Source organism: Pipistrellus kuhlii, unplaced genomic scaffold (genome assembly GCF_014108245.1).
Source record: "Pipistrellus kuhlii isolate mPipKuh1 unplaced genomic scaffold, mPipKuh1.p scaffold_m20_p_104, whole genome shotgun sequence".
Classification (NCBI taxonomy): domain Eukaryota; kingdom Metazoa; phylum Chordata; class Mammalia; order Chiroptera; family Vespertilionidae; genus Pipistrellus; species Pipistrellus kuhlii.
The window spans coordinates 366,013-386,816 of NW_023425410.1; the positions used below are offsets into that span (position 1 = coordinate 366,013).

The 20,804-nt window shown below is 63.8% G+C and overlaps 1 protein-coding gene across 1 annotated transcript; it reads right to left on the bottom strand.

Moving 5' to 3' along the window:
* Positions 1–206: 206 nt before the first annotated feature.
* On the bottom strand, positions 207–15,716 carry OAF (out at first homolog). Its single transcript, XM_036430259.2, has 4 exons — positions 15,292–15,716; positions 4,009–4,143; positions 1,421–1,601; positions 207–906 (listed from the first exon to the last, which is right to left on the bottom strand). The coding sequence occupies exons 1-4, from the start codon at positions 15,502–15,504 to the stop codon at positions 644–646; spliced, it is 792 nt and encodes a 263-aa protein (XP_036286152.1). The 5' UTR covers positions 15,505–15,716; the 3' UTR covers positions 207–643.
* Between the last annotated feature and the right edge of the window lie 5,088 nt (positions 15,717–20,804).

Genomic DNA, 20,804 nt, shown 5'->3' on the forward strand with positions numbered 1-20,804 from the left:
AGACCCTCAGGATTTGAAGCCTGGAAGTCTGGTTCTGGAATGTCCATCATCTCTCTTGACTGGAATACTCCATCTTCCCACTGTCTGGCTTGCTCACCTGTGTCTGCCTCCTCTTCCCAGTGCAGGGTTCATCTGTAACCCAGTGACCCCTTACCCCCTGCCCCCGCCCCACTGGTCCCACAACTGGGGCAGCACTGGCCAGCCCATCAAGTAGAAGTGGAAACGTTTAATTTCTGGTAGAAACGATAAATACTTCGCACTAAAAATTCAAGTTTTCCTCATCGTCACGCTCCCCCATCCCAGAGCCGGCAGACAGGACTCGGCTCAGAGGGCGAGGTGCCGGCCCGTGGCCAGGCCTCTGCCGGACGGCACGGTGGCTGCTGGGGGCGGGCCCAGGAAAAGGCACTTTGTGGGGTCTAAACCTGCAGAGTTCAACAGGAGAATCACAGGCTGGCATTGGTGGCGTGAAATTGGGGGGCTGAAGGAGGGGTGCAGTGTGCAGAGCCCCTTCCGTCAGACACAGGGGAGGGGCTGCAGTCACGCTGCCCCGCACACCACCCCCTCTTCGCAGGCTCTGGGCTGAGGAGAGGGGCGGGGAGTAAGGCCTGGGGGCGGGGAGTGTGCCGAGTCCCCGCGCTCCCCACTAGGGGTCCTCGCCCCAGGGGCACAGCTGCCGCTGAGGCACCAGGAAGGTGAAGCCGTAGCTCTTCTGGCAGCTGCGGATGCCGCACTTGTAGGGCGCGGGGCGGTCCCGGCTGTGGCAGTACTTGAGCATGCAGGGGTACCAGGCCAGGCGCAGGCCGTAGTGGCAGACGCAGGGCGCGCCCCGGTCCCCCGCCTGCCCGCAGCGAGGCAGCGCCTGTTCTGTGTCCGTGGGCAGAGCCTTGAACATGGAGCTGTCCACACCTGGGGGGGTGCAAGGTCAGGGGGAGAGAGGCAGGTCAGTGGAGGTCAGGGGAGGGGCGTCCCCGGCAGAGGGCCCATCCGTCAGGACTCTGGCACCTCATCACCCGGGAGCTCGCGCCCCGTCAAGAAGTGTCAGCCCCCCGCTCCACGGAGGGGGGTGCCCGCCTGCTGGCTGCGGGCACAGGAGGACGGCAGGAGCCTGAGGGGACCAGGAGGGAGGGCAGGGGCCCCGGGAGCTCAGGATGCCCGGGCGTGGGGCTGATGGGATGGACGGGGCTGCGGGAGGCGGCGGCAGCCACTGGGGACCAGCCTCGGGGAGATGTCAGGCCGGTGCTTCAGTCTGGGGCGCAGCCCACGGGAGTCTGCCGTCCCCGCCGCCACCTCGTGCCTGGCCCATCTGGGCCTCACCAAGATGGGGGCCTGGGAGCCATGTCCGAGGGCCCTTTCCCGTGGCCGACGCCCTCCCCCGAGCCCCATGCGCACCACTCGTCCTGTCTGAGGGCAGACCGCGCACCTTGCTCCCGCCAGAACCGGACGTCCTCCTGGCGGGTGTAGACGGCGTCCGTGGCCTCCGCACACACGGTGTGCAGGTGGGGGCTCAGCAGGGCCCCCTGGCTCAGGTTCACGGCCACGTCCATGTGCAGCCGCTCCAGGCCCCGAGCCTCCTCCGCCTGACGCACCGCACGGGGGTTCTTCTGTGGAGGAGGCCATCCCAACAGGTGTGGGTGCGCTGGCGTCTCAGTGCCAGGCCAGTCTGAGGGCGCCACGTCCCCGTCACCTCCCCCATCCCGTCCCCGTCACCTCCCCCATCACCTCCCCCGTCCCCGTCACCTCCCCCATCACCTCCCCCGTCCCCATCACCTCCCCCATCCCCGTCACCTCCCCCATCACCTCCCCCGTCCCCGTCACCTCCCCCATCACCTACCCCATCCCCGTCACCTCCCCCGTCCCCATCACCTCCCCCGTCACCTCCCCCATCACCTCCCCCGTCCCCGTCACCTCCCCCATCACCTCCCCCGTCCCCGTCACCTCCCCCATCACTTCCCCCGTCCCCGTCACCTCCCCTGTCACCTCCCCCGTCCCCGTCACCTCCCCCATCACCTCCCCCGTCCCCGTCACCTCCCCTGTCACCTCCCCCATCCCGTCCCCGTCACCTCCCCCATCACCTCCCCCGTCCTCGTCACCTCCCCCATCACCTCCCCCGTCACCTCCCCCGTCCCCGTCACCTCCCCCATCACCTCCCCCGTCCCCATCACCTCCCCCGTCACCTCCCCCGTCCCCGTCACCTCCCCCATCACCTCCCCCGTCCCCGTCACCTCCCCCATCACCTACCCCGTCACCTCCCCCGTCCCCGTCACCTCCCCCATCACCTCCCCCGTCCCCATCACCTCCCCCGTCACCTCCCCCGTCCCCGTCACCTCCCCCATCACCTCCCCCGTCCCCGTCACCTCCCCCATCACCTCCCCCGTCCCCATCACCTCCCCCGTCACCTCCCCCGTCCCCGTCACCTCCCCCATCACCTCCCCCGTCCCCATCACCTCCCCCATCACCTCCCCCGTCCCCGTCACCTCCCCTGTCACCTCCCCCGTCCCCGTCACCTCCCCCATCACCTCCCCCGTCCCCGTCACCTCCCCTGTCACCTCCCCCATCCCGTCCCCGTCACCTCCCCCATCACCTCCCCCGTCCCCGTCACCCCTCCCCCATCACCTCCCCCCGTCACCTCCCCCGTCCCCGTCACCTCCCCCATCACCTCCCCCGTCCCATCACCTCCCCCGTCACCTCCCCCGTCCCCGTCACCTCCCCATCACCTCCCCCGTCCCCGTCACCTCCCCCCTCCCCCTCCCCCGTCCCCATCACCTCCCCCGTCACCTCCCCCGTCCCCGTCACCTCCCCCATCACCTCCCCCGTCCCCGTCACCTCCCCCATCACCTCCCCCGTCACCTCCCCCGTCCCCGTCACCTCCCCCATCACCTCCCCCGTCCCCGTCACCTCCCCCGTCCCCATCACCTCCCCCGTCACCTCCCCTGTCCCCGTCACCTCCCCCGTCCCCATCACCTCCCCCATCACCTCCCCCGTCCCCATCACCTCCCCCGTCACCTCCCCCGTCCCCGTCACCTCCCCCATCCCCTCCCCCGTCCCCATCACCTCCCCCGTCCACATCACCTCCCCCATCACCTCCCCCGTCCCCATCACCTCCCCCGTCACCTCCCCCGTCACCTCCCCTGTCCCCGTCACCTCCCCCGTCCCCATCACCTCCCCCATCACCTCCCCCGTCCCCATCACCTCCCCCGTCACCTCCCCCGTCCCCGTCACCTCCCCCATCACCTCCCCCGTCCCCATCACCTCCCCCATCACCTCCCCCGTCCCCATCACCTCCCCGTCACCTCCCCGTCCCCGTCACCTCCCCGTCCCCATCACCTCCCCCGTCACCTCCCCCGTCCCCGTCACCTCCCCCGTCCCTGTCACCTCCCCCGTCACCTCCCCCATCACCTCCCCAGTCCCCGTCACCTACCCCGTCCCCGTCACCTCCCCCGTCCCCGTCACCTCCCCCGTCCCTGTCACCTCCCCCATCACCTCCCCCGTCACCTCCCCGTCCCCGTCACCTCCCCCGTCCCTGTCACCGGGCGGACAGGCCGGGCGGAGGTCTCAGGCCGGCGCCATCTGAGGCCGCTCAGAAACACCACCCTTCCCTGCGGCCAGAAGCACCCAGTCCTGCTGTCCCGGGACAGGGGCAGGGTGTCAGCAGGGTGACCTCCGGCTCCATGCCTCCTGGGAGGGGCATCTCTCTGGAGGGAGGGGCAGGCCCAGGGACAGGCAGAGGTGAGGCTCTGAGGAGGCGAGGTCCCACCGCAGCCCGCACAGAGGTGGCCCTGGTCTGAGGGCAGAGCCACCTTCAGGGGCGAGCACCCAGCCGCCCCCAAGTGGGCGCTGACTGTAGGGGCCGGAAGGCTCAGTGCGGACCAGGGGTCTGGGGTACTGATTCGGGTGTGGCCAGGGCAGAGTGGGGGTTCAGGTCTGAGTGCTAAGGCCTGGTGCCGGCAGCATGCGGTGGCTGCAGGGTGGGAGCGCTGTGTGGAGGGGGACCACGGCCGGCGGCCTCACCTGCCGGAGCTTAGCCATGGCCTCGCTGGGGATGATGTCCTGGTCGCGCAGACGGGTGAGGAAGCAGAGTGCCTGGAAGTGGCGCTGGCCCTTCTCCTGCTCCCCCAGCACCAGCGCCCGCAGGATCTTCACGTGCTGGGGGGGGAGGGAGGGCTGGCTGAGGTGCAGCCCCACAGGGACCCACCCAACGCCCCTCCCGCGGGCTGGGAATGGCCCTCCCCACTCCCTGCAGCAGGGAGGTGGGGGTGTGGGGTGGGACCCCTTCCTGCCTGCCTGCCTACGGAGCCCTGGGCTCTGCCCCCTGCACTGGGGAGGCACGGAGGCTCAGGGCCCAGAGGGAGAGGGGACAGAGGCTCAGGGCCCAGGGGGGGGGGGGTGACGGAGGCTCAGCGCCCAGAGGGGGGGGGGACGGAGGCTCAGGGCCCAGAGGGAGGGGGGATGGAGGCTCAGGGCCCAGAGGGGAGGGAGGACGAAGGCTCAGCGCCCAGAGGGGGGGGAGGACGGAGGCTCAGCGCCCAGAGGGGGGGGAGGACGAAGGCTCAGCGCCCAGAGGGGGGGGGGACGGAGGCTCAGCGCCCAGAGGGGGGAGGACGGAGGCTCAGCGCCCAGAGGGGGGGGGGGACGGAGGCTCAGGGCCCAGAGGAGGGGAGGACAGAGGCTCAGCGCCCAGAGGGGGGAGGAACGGAAGCTCAGCGCCCAGAGGGGGGGGGGACGGAGGCTCAGCGCCCAGAGGGGGGGGGACGGAGGCTCAGCGCCCAGAGGGGGGGGGCGGAGGCTCAGCGCCCAGAGGGGGGGATGGAGGCTCAGGGCCCAGAGGGGGGGGGACGGAGGCTCAGCGCCCAGAGGGGGGGATGAAGGCTCAGTGCCCAGAGGGGGGGGGGGGACGGAGGCTCAGGGGCCTGAGGGGGGGGGGCGGGGGGACGGAGGCTCAGGGCCCAGAGGGGGGGGGGACACGGAGGCTCAGCGCCCGGGGGGGGGGGGGGACGGAGGCTCAGGGCCCAGAGGTGTGGGGGACGGAGGCTCAGCGCCCGGGGGGGGGGGGACGGAGGCTCAGCACCCAGAGGGGTGGGGGGGACGGAGGCTCAGCACTGCGGCTCCCTGGGCCCCTGGGGGCGAGTCGGCAGCTCACAGCTTCTCTGGGCAGCAGATATGTCCTCGGGCCCACCAGCCGCCTGGCCTCCGGCCCAGGTCAGCAGGGGTGGGGGGGGACTGGGGCGGTGCCCTCAGGGAGCTGCCACTGCAGGCTCCGTCCTGCCAGGAGGCTTCACTCGGACCCACCGCCGGCATTTCCAGAGCCAGAGGCTGCCCACTCCCGCCGCCTCCGTGGCTCTCGGAGCTGGTGGGACCTCCGCGTGTCTCTCCCACCCACGCCTGCTTCTGGGCACCGCCTGCCCCGGCAGCAGCAGGAGCTGCTGATACTGCTCGCCCAGGGCTTGCCCACTGGTTCAGGGAGAGGGAGGGAGGGCTGTCAGAGAGGACACCGTGTGAGGGACGCCGTGGGAGGGACGCCGTGTGAGGGACACTCTGTGAGGGACACTCTGTGAGGGACGCCGTGGGAGGGACGCCGTGTGAGGGACACCGTGGGAGGGACGCCGTGGGAGGGACACTCTGTGAGGGACACTCTGTGAGGGACACTCTGGGAGGGACGCCGTGGGAGGGACACCGTGGGAGGGACGCCGTGGGAGGGACGCCGTGGGAGGGACGCCGTGGGAGGGACACCGTGGGAGGGACGCCGTGGGAGGGACACTCTGTGAGGGACACTCTGTGAGGGACACTCTGTGAGGGACGCCGTGGGAGGGACACTCTGTGAGGGACACTCTGTGAGGGACACTCTGTGAGGGACGCCGTGGGAGGGACGCCGTGGGAGGGACGCCGTGGGAGGGACACTCTGTGAGGGACACTCTGTGAGGGACACTCTGTGAGGGACGCCGTGGGAGGGACACTCTGTGAGGGACACTCTGTGAGGGACACTCTGGGAGGGACGCCGTGGGAGGGACGCTGTGGGAGGGACGCCGTGGGAGGGACACTCTGTGAGGGACGCCGTGGGAGGGACACTCTGTGAGGGACACTCTGTGAGGGACGCCGTGGGAGGGACACTCTGTGAGGGACACTCTGTGAGGGACACTCTGTGAGGGACGCCGTGGGAGGGACACTCTGTGAGGGACACTCTGTGAGGGACGCCGTGGGAGGGACACTCTGTGAGGGACACTCTGTGAGGGACACTCTGTGAGGGACGCCGTGGGAGGGACGCCGTGGGAGGGACACTCTGGGAGGGACGCCGTGGGAGGGACACTCTGTGAGGGACACTCTGTGAGGGACGCCGTGGGAGGGACACTCTGTGAGGGACACTCTGTGAGGGACACTCTGTGAGGGACGCTGTGGGAGGGACACTCTGTGAGGGACACTCTGTGAGGGACGCCGTGGGAGGGACACTCTGTGAGGGACGCCGTGGGAGGGACGCCGTGGGAGGGACGCCGTGGGAGGGACACTGTGAGGGACGCCGTGGGAGGGACGCCGTGGGAGGGACACTCTGGGAGGGACACTCTGTGAGGGACACTCTGTGAGGGACACTGTGTGAGGGACACTCTGTGAGGGACGCCGTGGGAGGGACGCTGTGGGAGGGACTGGCTGCCTCCTGCAGGAGCCCGCTGGGCTGGGGCCTGGGAGGAGCCTGCCTCCGAGGTGCCCGCCCTTGCCTGGAGTTGAACCCGAGACTCTTTGGTCCGCAGGCCGACACTCCGCCCCGAGCCACAGGGCGAGGCCCTTCTGTCTGAGCTCCGAGGCCCGTGGGTCTGAGCTCCGAGGCCCGTGGGTCTGAGCTCCGAGGCCCGTGGGTCTGAGCTCCGAGGCCCGTGGGTCTGAGCTCCGAGGCCCGTCGGTCTGAGCTCCGAGGCCCGTGGGTCTGAGCTCCGAGGCCCGTGGGTCTGAGCTCCGAGGCCCGTGGGTCTGAGCTCCGAGCCGGGGCAGAGAGCAGGCGGTGTGGGCACTGCGGGGCGCAGCCAGCACCACGGCCCCCGCGGGGCACGGCCCAGGGGCCCCGGCTGCAGGGGCCCTCGGGCTCGCTGTGTGCAGGACACAGGGCGCCGAGCTCCCGCCGGGGCATCCTGTGTCCCACGGGCAGCGGACAGGGGAGGGGGATGCTCCAGGCCATGGGCGAGAGGAAAGGCAGCCGGGGTCCAAGGGAGGCGCCCACCCCGGAGGCCAGGGCTCCCAGGGCCCGGGCCTGCTTCCCGGTGCCCGCTAGCAACCTGCGCTCAGCCCAGCGAGGGGCGCTGCCTGGGCCACCGGCTGGCGGGAGGCCGGGGGCCGGTCACCGGGCTGGCTGCGGCAGCCCCTCCCCCACGCCTCTGTGAGTAGCAGCAGCCGAGGGAACAGGCCCGGCGGCCCTGAGCCTGGCCTGCGCCCCTCCCCGCGCTCAGGCCCTCACTCCGCACAGGGAGGGAGCGGCCCTGCTTCAGGGGCCCGAGGCGGGGTGGGGCCGGGCGGGGGGGCTGGTGAGGGAGCCACGCAGACGGGCCGCGTCCTGCGGGGCTGGGAGGGGAGGGACGCGGGGGCACATGCGAACAGGCCCGGTGGCCCGGGTTTCAGGCTCAGCACCGGCGGCCCTCGTCGGTGGCGACTACAACCAGCAGCTCGGTCCTCGGGACGGAGGGGAGGGGAGCGAGGGCGGACGGAGGGACGGAGGGAGGGACGGAGGGAGGGAGGGACAGTTGGAGGGACAGAAGGACAGACAGAGGGACAGATGGAGGGACGGAGGGACAGATGGAGGGACGGAGGGACAGACGGAGGGACGGAGGGACGGATGGAGGGACGGAGAGACGGATGGAGGGACGGAGGGACGGATGGAGGGACGGAGAGACGGATGGAGGGACGGAGGAACGGAGGGTCAGATGGAGGGACAGAGGGACAGATGGAGGGACGGAGGGACGGAGGGACAGATGGAGGGACGGAGGGACGGAGGGACAGATGGAGGGACGGAGGGACGGATGGAGGGACGGAGGGACAGATGGAGGGACGGAGGGACAGAGGGACGGAGGGACAGATAGAGGGACGGAGGGTCAGTTGGAGGGATATAGGGACGGAGGGTCAGTTGGAGGGATGGAGGGTCAGTTGGAGGGATATAGGGACGGAGGGTCAGTTGGAGGAATGGAGGGTCAGATGGAGGGACGGAGGGACAGAGGGACGAAGGGACAGATAGAGGGACGGAGGGTCAGTTGGAGGGATATAGGGACGGAGGGTCAGTTGGAGGGATGGAGGGTCAGATGGAGGGACGGAGGGACAGAGGGATGGAGGGACAGATGGAGGGACGCAGGGTCAGTTGGAGGGACGGAGGGACAGATGGAGGGACGAAGGGTCAGTTGGAGGGACGGAGGGACAGATGGAGGGACGGAGGGACAGATGGAGGGACGGAGGGTCAGATGGAGGGACGGAGGAATGGAGGGTCAGATGGAGGGACAGAGGAACAGATGGAGGGACGGAGGGACGGAGGGACAGATGGAGGGACGGAGGGACGGAGGGTCAGATGGAGGGACGGAGGGACAGATGGAGGGACGGAGGGACGGAGGGACAGATGGAGGGACGGAGGGACGGAGGGACAGATGGAGGGACGGGACGGAGGGACAGATGGAGGGACGGAGGGTCAGTTGGAGGGACGAAGGGACAGAGGGACAGATGGAGGGACGGAGGGTCAGATGGAGGGACGGAGGGATAGAGGGACGGAGGGACAGATGGAGGGACGGAGGGTCAGTTGGAGGGACGGAGGGTCAGATGGAGGGACGGAGGGACAGAGGGACAGATGGAGGAACAGAGGGACAGAGGGACAGATGGAGGGAGGGAGGGACAGAGGGACAGATGGAGGAACAGAGGGGCAGAGGGACAGATGGAGGGACAGAGGAACAGATGGAGGGACGGAGGGTCAGAGGGACAGATGGAGGGACGGAAGGTCGGAGGGACAGATGGAGGAAGGGAGGGACACAGGAACAGATGGAGGGAGGGAGGGACAGAAGGACAGATGGAGGGACAGAGGGTTGGATGGACAGATGGAGGGAGGGAGGGACAGAGGGACAGATGGAGGGACGGAGGGACGGAGGGACGGAGGGTCAGATGGAGGGACGGAGAGACAGATGGAGGGACGGTGGGACGGTGGGACGGAGGGACAGATGGAGGGACGGAGGGACGGTGGGACGGAGGGACAGATGGAGGGACGCAGGGAATGGCCTGGCACCTGGCCCGGAGCCACGTCTTCCTCACACCTCTGCTGCTTTGCAAATGCTCACACCCAGGTGCTCAGCATCTGAGCAGGGCCGGCCCTGCGGCTCTTCCCGCACCCTGCCCGGCTCCGGTGGCTCAGTGCAGCCTAGTCCTCCCTCCTCCCTCCTCCCTCCAGCCACTGTGCCGGTCACTGCAGCCTCCCTCCCTGACTGCCCTGCAGATCCTGCCCTCCCCTCTCTGAGGTCTGTCCCCCATCCTCCCCGCCACAGCCTTCCGCAGGCGTCTGCCAGCCTCTCCTCCGCCCTGCCCCGCCTGGGGGGTGAGGCCTGAACTAAAGGACAGGGGGCTGCTCCATGGGAACCCCAGGGAGCCGAGGACTAAAGGACAGGATGCCCTGGGGTTCCCATGGAGCAGCCCCCTGCTCCCCAAGTCCTCCCTGCTCTCCACCGCCAGCGCCCTCCCTGGCTTTTTGTCCAGCCTCTTCTCATCACACACACCAGGGGGCGATCCTGAGGCCATCCCGAGGCCAGGCGGAGCCAACCTCAATACTGACTCCTGCTGGGGGTGGGGGGCTCTCAGGCCAGTGCTGGTGGCGGACCGGCCCTCCAGCCGCGCTGGCTGCCCTGCCGCTGGCTACCCTGCAGAGTCCCCGCGCAGCCAAGCACACCCCGGCTCCCGCCCAGGGCATGCCCGCCCTCAGGACAGGGCTGTTGTCACAGGGCTGCGCCCACTGCCCCTCCACCCCACCCCGCCCTCAGCCTAGGGCTCCGTCAGCCAAATCCCCAAGGACACCACTGCCCTAACCCTGACCCCTGGCCCTGTGGGGACAATGCCCTGACCCAGTCAGGCCCAACCACCTGCTGACTAGGCTCCTAGGATGGGGCTCAGAGCTGCCTCTCACCGGGATTCCCAGCCAGACCCCCTGCTCCCTCCGTCACTGAGACCCCAGGGGGCAGCCATGGAGACACCTGTGCTGTCCCTGAGCGGCACCGAGGAGGAGCGGCCTGTGGACCCTGTGGGCACCCCGCTTCCCGTCACGCCCACACGTCTGCTGGGCAAAGGCCTGGCCTGCACCTCCCACGGTACGCCTGCAGCCCGCACTCGGGGCCTGCCGTGCGCCTGCAAGTCTGAGCTTGGGGTGCAGAGCCCACGCGGGCGAAGGCGGAAGGTGCAGAGCGAGCCCGCAGCATCCGTGAGCCTGCAAAGATGCTGAGGCGTTGACATTCGAAATCCACCGGGGCTAGCCCAGCCGGCATGGCTCAGGGGTTGAACATCGACCTATGAACCAGGAGGTCAGGGTTCGATTCCTGGTCTGGGCACAGGCCCAGGTTGCGGGGTCGACCCCAGGTGTGGGATGTGCAGGAGGCAGCCGCTCCATGATCCTCTCTCATCATGGATGCTTCTCTCTCTCTCCCTCTCCCTTCCGCTCTGAGATCCATAAAAATACATTTTAAAAACCTCACCTTGGCTACCAGCTTGTGAGAGCGCCCAGCATCTTCTCTGACCATCATGGTATGAAAGTAGAAATCAATCCAAGAAAAAAAACTGAAAACACATCGTGGAAGCTAAACAACATGTTACTGAACAAGGAATGGGTTAACAATGAAATCAAGGAATAAATTAAAATATCTTGAAACAAATGAAAATGAATACACAACAACTCAAAAACTATGGAACATAGAGAAAGCAGTCCTAAGAGGGAAATTCTTAGTGTTACTGGCCTACTTCAAGAAACAAGGAAAATCTGAAATAAACAATCTAATTTTACACTTAAGGAACTTGAAACAAACAAAGCACAAAGTGAGTAGAAGAAAGGAATAATAAAGACCAGGGCTAAAGAAATATAAAGACTAAAGAAACAATCAAAAAGGTCAATGAAACCAAGGCTGGTTCTGTGAAAAGATAAATAAGACAGACCTTTACCCAGACTCATTAAGAAAGTAGTAATCTTCAAAAAGTCAAGACTTTTGTTCATTGGGAGTTTTTGGATTACTACTTCAATTTCATTAGCTGTAATCTGTCTATTCAGGTTTTCGAATTCTTCCTGATTCAGTTTTGGAAGATTGTATGTTTCCATGGATTTGTCCATTTCTCCCACCTGTCCAATTTGTTGGCATATCATTTTCATAATATTTCCTTACAATCCTTTGTATTTCTGTGGAATCAGTTGTTAATTCCTCTTTTTCATTTCTGATTTTATTTTTTGGGTCCTCTCGCTTACTTCCTTATTGAAACCACAAAGGACCCCAAAATAGCCACAGCAATCTTGAGAAAGAAGAACAGAGTTGGAGGAATCATGCCACCTGATAGTAAACTACACTACCAGGCCACAGTGATCAAAGAGCATGGGCCTGGCACGCAGACCGACAGACCAACGGACAGAGGAGCCAGCTCAGAAGCAAGCGCATGTCCTAGGGCCCATTAATATTCACCAAAGGAGGCGAGAATGCAAATAGGATCCAGATCGTCAGGTCCATAAATGGTGCTGGAAAAATTGGACAGATGTGCAAAAAATGAAATTAAGCTACTTTCTTACACCACACACAAGAATAAGCTCAAAATGGATTACAGACTTAAATGCAAGACTTGAAACCATAAAAATCCTAGAAGAAAACATAAGGCAGCAAAATCTCAGACATCTCTCCTAGCAATATGTTTGCTGATGTATTTCTCAGGCAAGAGAAACCAAAGAAAAAATAGACAAATGGGACTATATCAAACTAAAATGTTTTGCACAGCAAAGGTAACCGTCAGCAAAATGAATAAACAACCTGTGAATGGAAGAAGATATTTGCAAATGTTACATCTGATAAGGGGCTAATATCCAACACTGATGAAGAACTTATGGAACTCAACACCAAAATGAAAACAATCCAATTAAACAGGCAAAGGACCTGAACGGATACTTTCCCCAAAGAGGACATTCAGAAGGCCCAGAGACATGAAAAATGCTCAGGCACTGAGCACCAGAGAGACGCAAATTATAGCACAATGAGGCGTCACCTCACACCTGTCAGAATGGCTGCCATCAATAAGTCAACAAACAGCAAGTGCTGGAAGGATTCGGAAAAGAGGAACTTCGGGCACTGGGTGGGAGGCAGATTGGTGCAGCGCTGTGCAGAGAGGATGAATTACCTCAGAAGTTAGAAGTGGAACTGCTTAATACCCATAGAATAAAACATTTTTGAAACGTCATGACATTTAAAAATCTCTTTCTATATACCTGTGTGTGTGTCTGTGTGTGTCTCTGTCTCTGTGGGTGTCTGTGTGTCCATGTGTATGCCCGTGTATGCCCGTGTGTGTCTCTCTGTGTGTCCGTGACTCTGTGTGTGTGTCCCATATGTGTCTGTATGTGTGTGTATCTATGTCTATGTGTTTGTGTGTGTCTGTATGTGTATCTGTGTGTGTGTCTGTGTCTCTGTGTGTCTGTGTGTGTGTGTGTGTGTGTCTTATTTCTGTTTCCCTGGAGAACTCCGACACTCGGTGCTTCAAAAAGAGGTCACTGTGAGGGTGCCGCCTGCTGTGTGACTTGGGGTCTGTCATCCAACCTCCTTGCACCCAAACTGGCAGGGAGGGTCCCTGCCCGGATGCGGTGTGAGCCACACTGTGGCAGCCCACGGCTTCTCCTGAGCACGGCACCACCGTGAGCACGGGGCCTGCTCCTGCTTCCTCTGCGTGGCCGCGGCTGCACGGCGCTGTCCCCGTTCCAGGTGAGTGCGCGAGGCCTGCAGAGACCAAGGCTCGCCCAGCCCTCAGCCCGTCTCACTCCAGTCGGGCCATTCCTCCCGCAGACTGGCTTCCCCAAGGCCTGAGGGATTCTGCGCAGGCATTCTTTCCTACACAGGAAATTAATTACTTCTGGGCAGAACCTCCTGGGCGCCCACCGCAGGCTGGGAGGCTGAGAACGGGCGGAGCCTGGGAGTGGAGGGAGCCCTGGGCGCTGGCACTGCCCAGCCCGCCTGCCGTGCCCCAGCCCGGAGCTCCCTCTCAGCTCCGCTCCCTTCCCGCTGCGGAACCTGGAGGCCAGAGGCCAGCCTGAGAAGAACGCAGACATGGCGAGGTGTGAGCTGTGGGGATTAATGGGGCTCCTGCAGCTGGCCACAGACATCCCTCCCCGAGCCGGCTCCGGCCACGCGGCCCCCCAGCTCTCCCCTCTCCTGCCCCGGAGCGGGCGCTCCAGGCTGCAGCGAGGGAGGCCACACGGCCAGCCTGGCCGCGGAGCAGCCCCTCGGGGAGGGCCCAGGTGCCAGCCACAGCACACAGGGCGGGCATGGGCAGGGGGCAGGAGGGCAGGCTTGGCGGCCCAAGGCTCACTCCTGCAAAGGCACCATGGAGGTGGGAAGGGCAGGTTGAGTATGTTTCCTGAGGGTCCAGCCCTGTTTGGATTTTCTAGGAAAAGAGCACACTTGACAACACCGCCCTGGAGTTCAGGTGGGGGAACAGAAGGAAGGGGAGCAGGAGGAGGGGGAGCAGGAGGAGGGGGCAGGAGGAGGGGGAACAGGAGGAAGGGGGAGCAGGAGGAGGGGAGCAGAAGGAGGGGGGCAGGAGGAAGGGGGCAGGAGGAGGGGAGCAGGAGGATGGGGGCAGGAGGAGGGGAGCAGGAGGAGGGGGAGCAGGAGGAGGGGAGCGGGAGGAGGGGGGAACAGGAGGAGGGGGAGCAGGAGGATGGGGGCAGGAGGAGGGGGAGCAGGAGGAGGGGGAGCCAGAGGAGGGGAGCGGGAGGAGGGGGGAACAGGAGGAGGGGGAGCAGGAGGATGGGGGCAGGAGGAGGGGGAGCAGGAGGAGGGGGAGCAGGAGGAGGGGAGCAGGGAGGAGGGGGGGGGGAACACGAGGAGGGGGGGGGGGAGGAGCGAAGGAGGGGGAGCAGGAGGGGGGAGGGGGGGGAGGAGGGGGGGGAACAGGAGGAAGGGGGAGCAGGAGGAGGGGGAGGCCGGCGGCTGGGGCAAGCGGAGGGGGAACAGGAGAGGGGGAGAAGGAGGATGGGGAGCAGGAGGAGGAGGAGGGGGAGCGGAGGAGGGGAGCCGGGAGGAGGGGGGGGCAGGAGGAGGATGGGGAGGAGGAGGACCGGAGGAGGGGGCAGGAGGAGGGGGCTGAGGAGGAGGGGGAACGGGGAGGAGGGGGCAGGAGGAGGGGGAACAGGAGGAAGGGGGAGCAGGAGGAGGGGGAGCAGAAGGAGGGGGGCAGGAGGAAGGGGAGCAGGAGGAGGGGGAGCAGGAGGAGGGGGAGCAGGAGGAGGGGGAGCAGGAGGAGGGGGAGCCGGAGGAGGGGGGCAGGAGGAGGGGGAGCAGGAGGAGGGGGAGCAGGAGGAGGGGGAGCCGGAGGAGGGGAGCAGGAGGAGGGGGGGGCAGGAGGGAGGGGGGGCGCAGGGGGGGGGGGAGCAGGAGGAGGGGGGAGAGGGGAGCAGGAGGAGGGGGAGCCGGAGGAGGGGGCAGGAGGAGGGGGGAACAGGAGGAAGGGGGAGCAGGAGGAGGGGAGCAGGAGGAGGGGGGAACAGGAGGAGGGGAGCAGGAGGAGGGGGAGCAGGAGGAGGGGGGCAGGAGGAGGGGAGCAAGAGGAGGGGGAGCGGAAGGAAGGGGAGCCGGAGGAGGGGAGCGGGAGGAGGGGGAGCGGGAGGAAGGGGGCAGGAGGAGGATAGGGAGGAGGACTAGGAGGAGGACGGGGAGGAGGACGGGGAGGAGGACGGAGAGGGGAAAGGGGAGGAGGATGGGGAGGAGGACCGGGAGGGGGACGGGGAGGAGGATGGGGAGGAAGACCGGGAGGGGGACGGGGAGGGGACGGGGACGGTGTCAGGGAGGGGGACGGGGACGGGGAGGAGGACCGGGAGGAGGACGAGGAGGAGGACGAGGAAGGGGACCGGGAGGATGACCGGGAGGGGGACCGGGACGGGGAGGAGGACCGGGAGGAGGACTGGCCGTCACTGCAGCCGGGCCTCTGGCTGCGCGGGCTGTCCCGCAGGCACCGGCGGGGACGGACTTGAGCAGGGTCTGCACTTGGGGCCGGGGGCTTGGGGTCTGGGCGCTGGGCCCCGGGCCCTGGCGGGGGCGCCCTCCCGGGGCGGGCGTGCGGGCTCACCTTCCTGAAGTCGGCGGTGAGCGAGACCAGGGCGCCGTCGGGCTCCCGCAGCTCCAGGCCCACGCTGTCGCCCGCGCTGTCCGCCTGCAGCCGCTCCTCGGCCACCCGGCCGCCCGGCAGCCGCACGCGCACCCGCAGCTCGGCCCGCGCGGCCCCCGCGGCCCCCAGCAGCGCCGGCAGCACCGGCAGCAGCAGCAGCACCGGCGGGCGCATCCCGGCCCGGCCGCGGCGCGGCCCGCTTGGCGCGAAGTTGGCGGAGAGTCGGCGGCGGCGGCGGGAGCAGCGGCACCTCCCCGCCCCGCACTTCCTCCGACAGCCGCCCAGGCCGCGCCGCCCTAAAGGGCCCGCCTGTGGGCGGCCCCGGCCCCGCCCGCCGCCCGGCGGCGCTGCCACGTGGACGGCGACAAAGCGGATCCTCGGCCCAGGGCCCCGCTGCCCCGCCCGCAGGGGGCGTCCGGGGGCTGGGCCCGCCCCCCCGCCCCGCTCCCGTCCGCCGTCCTCCGGGGGGAGGGGGGGCACGGGGAAAGGCTGTCCCGGGACAGCCCTGGGGCCACCCTCAGGGCCCCGGAGCGCCGCGCTGGGCGCTGACAGCCCCGCGGCCCGCGGCGGGCGTGGCCGAGCCCGCCAATCCCGGCAGGGGAGGCCGGGTGCTGCTGGACTCTTGTCCCTGCTTCCATGGATCTCTTCTGTTTATTCTGTGCCCCGCGTTCTTAATGGTTTGATTTTTATTGATTTCTGAGAGGAAGGGAGGGAGAGAGAAACATCAAAGATGAGAGAATCACTCATTGGCTGCCTCCTGCACGTGCCCACCAGGGCCAGGGATCAAGCCTGCAACCCAGCCATGTGCCCTTGACCACCATTAAGCGCGGGCCCTCCCCTCAGCAGGCTGACGCTCTACCCACGGAGCCGCACCGGCCAGGGCTGTGTCCCCATGTTTTATTCTGAGAACTTGAGTGCAGATAAGTAAACACCCTCTGCCCCAAACCTCGTCCCTGCATGGCTCCCGCTCAGGCTCCTGTCAGGCCCAGAGATGCCAGCAGGCCGCTGGGGGCTGGGCGGCGCCGGGAGCAGGCCCAGAGTCAGGCCAAGACCACCTCTGGCTAGCTCTCCGGCTCTTCCCACAGACAGAGGGGCTCGGCTTGCCTAGCTTGGGGTGTTCTGAGCTTGCCGCCTCACCCTGCACTGGATGCCTGTTAAAACCTGGTCCCGCTGAAGACGTGGCTCAGGGGTTGAGCACCCACTACGCACCTTGAGGTCACGATTCAATTCCTGATCAGAGCACATGCCTGGGTTGTGGGCTCATTCCCAATTAGGGGGGTGGGGAGGGGAAGGGATGCATGCAGGAGGCAGCCAATCAATGATTCTCTCTCATCATTGAAGTTTCTCTCTCTCCCTCTCCCTTTCTCTCTGAAATCAATAAGAAAAAATATATTAAAACAAAACAAAACAAAACAAAAACCTGGTCCCAAAATCTAGCCAATTAAACTCCGTGGGGAAAGACCTGAAAATATGTTTTTTAACAAAATCCCCGGTAATACGTGATATAAGGGTTTGGAAGTTGGTGCTTGTCTGAGGGTTAGGGACAGAGAACATACTCGGCACAGAGCGGCAGGACAGAGCTGCCTCAAAGGCCCGCGCCCTCGGTGCCCGGTGCAAAAACCCTGCCGATCCCCACACTTCTCAGGGCCTCACCTACGGGGGCCTGTCCTCACTCCCCTGATTTTTGGTTCTGTCCCCCTTCCTTCATCAATCAGCTCTGCCCGCCATGTTCCAAGTCCCTCCCCTTCCCCCCAGTGGGTCCCAGAAGAAGGAAGCAGAGAGCCCCTGTGTCTGTGTTCCTGTTTCGGTCCCTCCGCTGTCTCTGTCTCTTTAAATTCTGGGTTTGGAGATAACGTTCCACCTCCGCTGTCTACCACCTCTTCCCCCATAACCAGCGTCTTAGTTAAATGGCAGATCGAACTGCATTAGGAAATGTGTGAACCGACCTCTGACCCTACTCCTTCCGTGGCTTGTGCCCAACCAGCTCTCCACAATTCAGAAGAGAACACTGGTTTCCTGGGAGCCTGCCACCTGACCCCAGCAATAACTCCAACAATTGTCATAGCTACGCCCACTCATTGCATCCTTATTGTGTTCAAGTTCTGTGCCTGCACTTTACATGTATCATCTTTTAAAACGTGTTCATAGCAGAAACTGGTTTGGCTCAGTGGATAGAGCATCGGTCTGAGGACTGAAAGGTCCCAGGTCGATTCCGGTCAGGGGAATGTACATTGGTTGTGGGCACATCCCCGGTAGGGGGTGTGCAAGAGGCAGCTGATCGATGACTCTCTCTCATCGATGTTTCTAACTATCTCTCTCCCTTCCTCTCTGTAAAAAATCAATAAGATATATTAAAACACACACACACACACAAAACAAACGAAAACCAAAACCAAAAACGTGTTCATAGCAACCCTCCAGTGCAGGCCCTGTTCTCACCTCTCCTCGCTGCCTGGGAAATGAGGTTTACAGAGGTTCGGTGCCCTACAAGCAGGGAGCCAGCAGGGACCGAAGACACAAGGCCCCCGGCTTTCGCTTTTGAACACAGGGGCACCTGCCTGCCCGCAGCCCTGCGTTCCTCTGCCCACAGGGCACACATCCTGTGCCTTCTTCTGAGTCCTAACGGCTTCCTGCCGGCAATCCTGTGCTCAGCGAGGCTGGCCTCAGAACACAGTGCTCCCTCAGCTGGCTGCGCACAGGCGCCCATCCCCGTGATGTGAGCACCCTCAGAGGGAGCGCTCGCCACACCTGTCACCACGACTGCAGCCCAGAGGCCCCACCGCCAGAGGCTCTTTGTGTTGGCCGCAGCCTCTGCGCCATAAACCAGTTCCTTCCCTTCACGTGCTTCCCAGCAAGGGCCTCAGATCTGCATCCTGGAGCCTGACCACTCGAGAGCTTGTGGGACTCAGTAGGCCTGTATCTCCATCTGTAAAAGGGGCACATAGATGCTGCCCTCACTGAGTTGTTTGGAAAAGTAAATGAACTATTGAGTACAAAATACTTCACAGCATATAGGAAAGGCCCAATAAATGGGGCTACTATTACTTAACTAGAGGCCTGGTGCACGGAATTTGTGTGGGGGGGGGCCCTCAGCTCAGCCTGCACCATCTCCAATCTGGGACCCCTCGGGGGATGTCTGACTGCTGGTTTAGGCCTGATCCTGCCTGCCTGCTTGCCTGATCTCCCCTAACCACCTTTGCCTACTGACCTGATTGCCCCCAACTGCCCCTCCTGCCTACCTGCTCACCCCACACAGCCTGCTGTTTGGTTGTTACTGTGAGGGTGTCCTGACGAATTTGCATATTATCCTTGTGCAAAGGATATTGTTTCTCCTTTCCCATTGTATCAAATATTACGCCCTTGTGTAACCTACACACATCCCTCCCCTTCCCTGGCCGCCCTCCACACACATCACTCACTCCCTCACTCCCTCACTCCCTCACTCCCTCACTTGTTCTCCTCTGGTCTTCTAGTCTCATGCTGCCTAGAACCTCTGAAATGGGAAGCGGGCAGCCAATCCTTGGTAGGCACCCCCTTTGCCTTTCTGTCTTAGTGTGCGAGCTGCAGGAAGAGGGATGACACCCCACCTCCCAATGGCAGGCCCCCTGGGAGTCGAAGGGAAGTGAACTGTTAGGAGGCTGGCGGGTGCAATGGGAACCTCACCTTTCCACGAGGGAAGATGTTTTCCAATTTCTTTTTTGTGGCTGGCATTTGGCTTGGGTTCTGCATGGTCCTGTCGCTGCCCCTTTTAGATGGGCTGCCTGCTGTACTTGTGGCAGAGAGGGGCTGGGGCTGGGGTGCCAGGGCCTGGAGTGCTGGAGATGGGGGTGATGGGGGTGTGGGTGGGGGTGATAGGGGTGTGGGGTGCTGGGTGAGGGTGCTGGAGATGGGGGTGATGGGGATAGGGGTGATGAGGTAGGGGTGCTGGGGGTGAGGGTGATGGGGGTGTGGGGTGATGAGGTGGGGTGATGGAGATGGGGGTGCTGGAGATGGGAATGATGAGGATAGGGGTGATGAGGTGGGGGTAATGGGAATGGGGGTGCTGGAGATGGGGATGATGGGGATAGGGGTGATGAGGTGGGGGTGCTGGGGTGGGGTGCTGGAGATGGGGATGATGGGGATAGGGGTGATGAGGTGGGGATGATGGAGATAGGGGTGCTGGAGATGGGGGTGATGAGGTGGGGGTGATGGGGATGGGAGTGTTGAGGATGGGAGTGCTAGGGATGGGGTAATGGGAGTGTGGGTACTGGGAATGGGGATGTTGGGGATGGGGGTGATGGGGATGGGGTGCTGGGGTAGGGGTGATGGGGATGGGGATGCTGGGGATGGGGGGATGGGGATGGGGGTGCTGGAGATGGGGGTGCTGGAGATGGGGGTGATGGGGATGGGGGTGCTGGAGATGGGGGTGCTGGAGATGGGGGTGCTGGGGATGGGGTGCTGGAAACGGGGGGATGGGATGGGGGTGCTGGGGTGGGGTTGATGGGGATAGGGGTGATGAGGTGGGGGTGCTGGGGATGGGGGTGCTGGGGATGGGGTGCTGGGGTGGGGTGCTGGGGATGGAGGTGCTGGGGTGGAGGTGCTGGGGGCGGGGGATTGGGGTAGGATGGGCACTCTCCTCTGCCCCTCAAGGCCAGCTGCAAGGCTCTGGGTTGCTTCGCTGCCCAGTGCTCAGACAAGGACATCTGAGGGTGTGGTGGGCGAGTGGGTGCAGGGCCTGGGTTAGGGTTAGGGGTTAGGGTTAGGGTTAGAGTTATGGGTTAGGAATAGGATTAGGGTTAGGGTTAGGGGTTAGGGTTAGTGGTTATGGTTAGTGTTAGGGTTAGGGTTTAGGGTTAGGGTTAGGGGTTAGGGTTAGGGTTAGGGTTAGGGGTTTGGGTTAGGGGTTAGGGTTAGAGTTAGGGTTAAGGGTTAAGGTTAGTGTTAGGAGTAGATGTAGGGCTAGTGCTAGGTGTTAGGGTTAGGCATTATGGTTATGGTTAGGGGTTATGGTTAGGGGTTAGAGTTAGGTTTAGGATTAGGGGTTAAGTTTAGGGTTAGGGGTTAGTGTTAGGGGTTATGGTTAGGGTTAGGTTAGGAGTTATAGTTAGGGTTAGGGTTAGGTGTTAGGGTTAGGAGTTAGAGTTAGGGTTAGGGTTAGGTTTAGGGGCTTAAGGTTAGGGTTAGGGGTTAGGGTTAGTTTTAGGGGTTAGGGTTAGGGTTAGGGGTTAGGGTTAGGATTTAGAGTTAGAGGTTACGGTTAGGGTTGGTGTTAGTGATTAGTGTTAGAGTTAGGGTTTATGGTTAGTGGTACAGTTAGGGTCAGGGTTAGGGGTTAGGATTACGGTTAGGGTTCGAAGTTAGGGTTAGGGGCTACAGTTATGGTTAGGGTTAGGGATAGGAGTTATGATTAGGGTTAGGGTTAGGGTTTTTGGTTAGGGTTAGGGTTGGGGTTAGAGTTAGGGTTAGGGGTTAGTGTTAGGGTTAGGTTTAGGTTT

Coding starts and splice junctions, on each gene's coding strand:
- OAF (XM_036430259.2), bottom strand. CDS start 15,504: ATGCGCCCGCCGGTGCTGCTGCTGCTGCCGGTGCTGCCGGCGCTGCTG. Junction 4,144..15,291: donor TCACCGCCGACTTCAGGAAG/GTGAGCCCGCAC, acceptor CTCCCCCCCCAG/CACGTGAAGATCCTGCGGGC. Junction 1,602..4,008: donor CCATGGCTAAGCTCCGGCAG/GTGAGGCCGCCG, acceptor CCTCCTCCACAG/AAGAACCCCCGTGCGGTGCG.